The sequence below is a fragment of the Pygoscelis adeliae genome, unplaced genomic scaffold, assembly GCF_000699105.1.
Source record: "Pygoscelis adeliae isolate BGI_AS28 unplaced genomic scaffold, ASM69910v1 Scaffold86, whole genome shotgun sequence".
NCBI classification, from domain to species: Eukaryota; Metazoa; Chordata; class Aves; order Sphenisciformes; family Spheniscidae; genus Pygoscelis; species Pygoscelis adeliae.
In genome coordinates, this window is record NW_008824930.1 from 138,380 (window position 1) to 140,515 (window position 2,136).

General features: G+C 48.4%; 1 protein-coding gene across 1 annotated transcript in view; it reads right to left on the reverse strand.

Moving 5' to 3' along the window:
• SNRNP48 (small nuclear ribonucleoprotein 48kDa (U11/U12)) overlaps positions 1 to 1,684 on the reverse strand; it is an 11,353-nt gene extending 9,669 nt beyond the window's left edge. The window contains 1 exon segment of the mRNA XM_009324997.1: positions 1,614 to 1,684. Within this exon segment, the coding sequence (XP_009323272.1) occupies positions 1,614 to 1,684 (71 nt within the window).
• Between the last annotated feature and the right edge of the window lie 452 nt (positions 1,685 to 2,136).

A 2,136-nucleotide genomic window follows, 5' to 3' on the forward strand; every position in this document is an offset into this window, starting at 1 on the left:
CTGTGGGGTGTGCCCCACGCCTTGCGGTCTCTCTGGGGCAGCGGAGTCTGGCAGCAGCGGTTTATTCGTGAGGGCACTGGTACCTTCCTGCTCTTTTTTGGGCTTTTTGCCGTAAAGGAGCAAAACAAACGCTGAGGGCAGCCTGCTTTTTCTTCACTAGACCCAGGACTGAACGGCTCACCAGCTTTAGCAAGGGACAGTTTCTTTTCTGAGCGCAGCTCGTGCCAACCTAGGCGCTTCAGAGCGGGAGCCGGCCCCCGAAAGCACATGCCTGTTAGCGGCGGGGCAGGAGGAACGTCAGCCTCAACGCCATCGGGCCCCTGATGCCTGTTTCTGTCTTGCAACACGAGGAACGTGGCGCAAGACAGCAGCCCCTCCAGCAGCCTCGTGCTACGTGAGGGGATCCATAAGGAGCATGCTACGCGGTGCGGGGCCAGGATGCGTGCTTCTCCCCAGCACTGCTGCTGTGCACGTGCAGCACGGGGGTCGGTGTGGAAGGCGGCTGTATGGCTGCAGCGTACCCCAGAGAGTCCTACCCACTACCTGGCCAAAATTATGAGAGCCTTCCCCTAGAGACTGAGGGAGCATCAGGACTCAATAAGACTGTAACGTCAGATGAGGAAAGAATGCCTGTCCTAAGGAATAAATTTCACATGATTGACATTTGTGCTTGCCTATTTTTGTCATCTATGAGAAAAGCACGTATGAGTAGAAGGAAGAGTGGGTTTAACAAGGCAGGGGGATGGGGGGGAGGCAGCATGACAGATGTAGCTGCCAGAATGACTCTTGTACATCTGCTTTCTTTAGCAGATTACAGCCCTTTTTCTCCCGCACAGTGAATTTGAGACTCAGCTGGGATTTTAGCCCTCTGAGAGATTTGCTGTTTCTAGCTACGTTTGCCTGAGGATCTTTGACTTCATGCGATACAGAATACTTACAGTTGAAGACTTCCCAGCTGCCCTTGCAATTTCATCTATGCTGTACTTGAGTACGCTCACTAACATTAGCACATTTTATCAGAAGGCTAATAAGAACAGCTGTGCAAAATTGTTCTAACCATCTCCACTGGAAAATACTGTTTCTTCAAAATTACAAAAGTCAAGTTCGACAAAGTATCCAAGCAGATTTTTTTTTTCAGAGTAAAGATTAAACAACATTTTGATTTTTTTAACTTATAAATTAAATTAATAGTTAAAAAATCAAGATCAGAAAGGATGTTTTGCTCTATTAAACACCACCATTTTGAATGAGTCAAAATGATCTTAGGGGTTTCTTTTCCCCTAAAAATACCAGTTCCTGGGATCATGAAACAATCAAAAAAATATTGTCTCTTCTTTTTTTTTTTTTCCTGGCCTTTATGGATTTGGGGAAATGCCTGAGAAACAAACCACTGGGATGACTGTTTTCCTTTCTAGAGCTCTGGGAGAAGTCCTGTGATACAGCACATCGGTTAGGAGGCAGCTGGTGCTAGGAAGTCTGGTCATCCCAATGTCCAGGTAACATTACAGCTCACCCACGCTGGGCAGCAGAGACATGCAATAAGGCTGCCATGTGGAGACCGAGTGCTCAGCTTGTAGTGTCTAGGTCACTGTCTGGGACCCAGAGAGACATACCCACAGTACTTGGGCTCTGGAGAAGGGCAGAAACCCTCTTCAGGGTCTTGAAAACTGTCTGACGGATGCATTAGCGCAGACCACAGCAGGGGCTGGAACAACGCAGGGCTAAGATTAAGCCTCTGAAATAGGTTTACAAGAAAATCAAGGACAATAGATGAACCAAGGCCTTTTAGTACAGCAAGATACTATGAAGCAGAGGTAACATCCTTCTATGAGCCACTTTGCCACTATGTATTCTGGCTGCAACCTTTCCGGGAGCAAAGTGACTGGCGGGAGACAAAGGCCGTCAGCTTGCAAAAGTTCACAGCACCGCTTTTCCTTCCAGGCAATGGCACACTCACGTTGGCTTCCCAACAAATAAGGGGTGGGATTGCCACGGACTTTCAGCTACATCGTCTTTCCCAGCTGATTGTCTCCAGTCTGTGGCATACCCTCTTCTGCACCCTAGCACCGTGCTGGCGGCAAGCCAGCAACATTGGGACTTTGTCGTCAAACAACGTGGTTAACAATGTACCGTCAA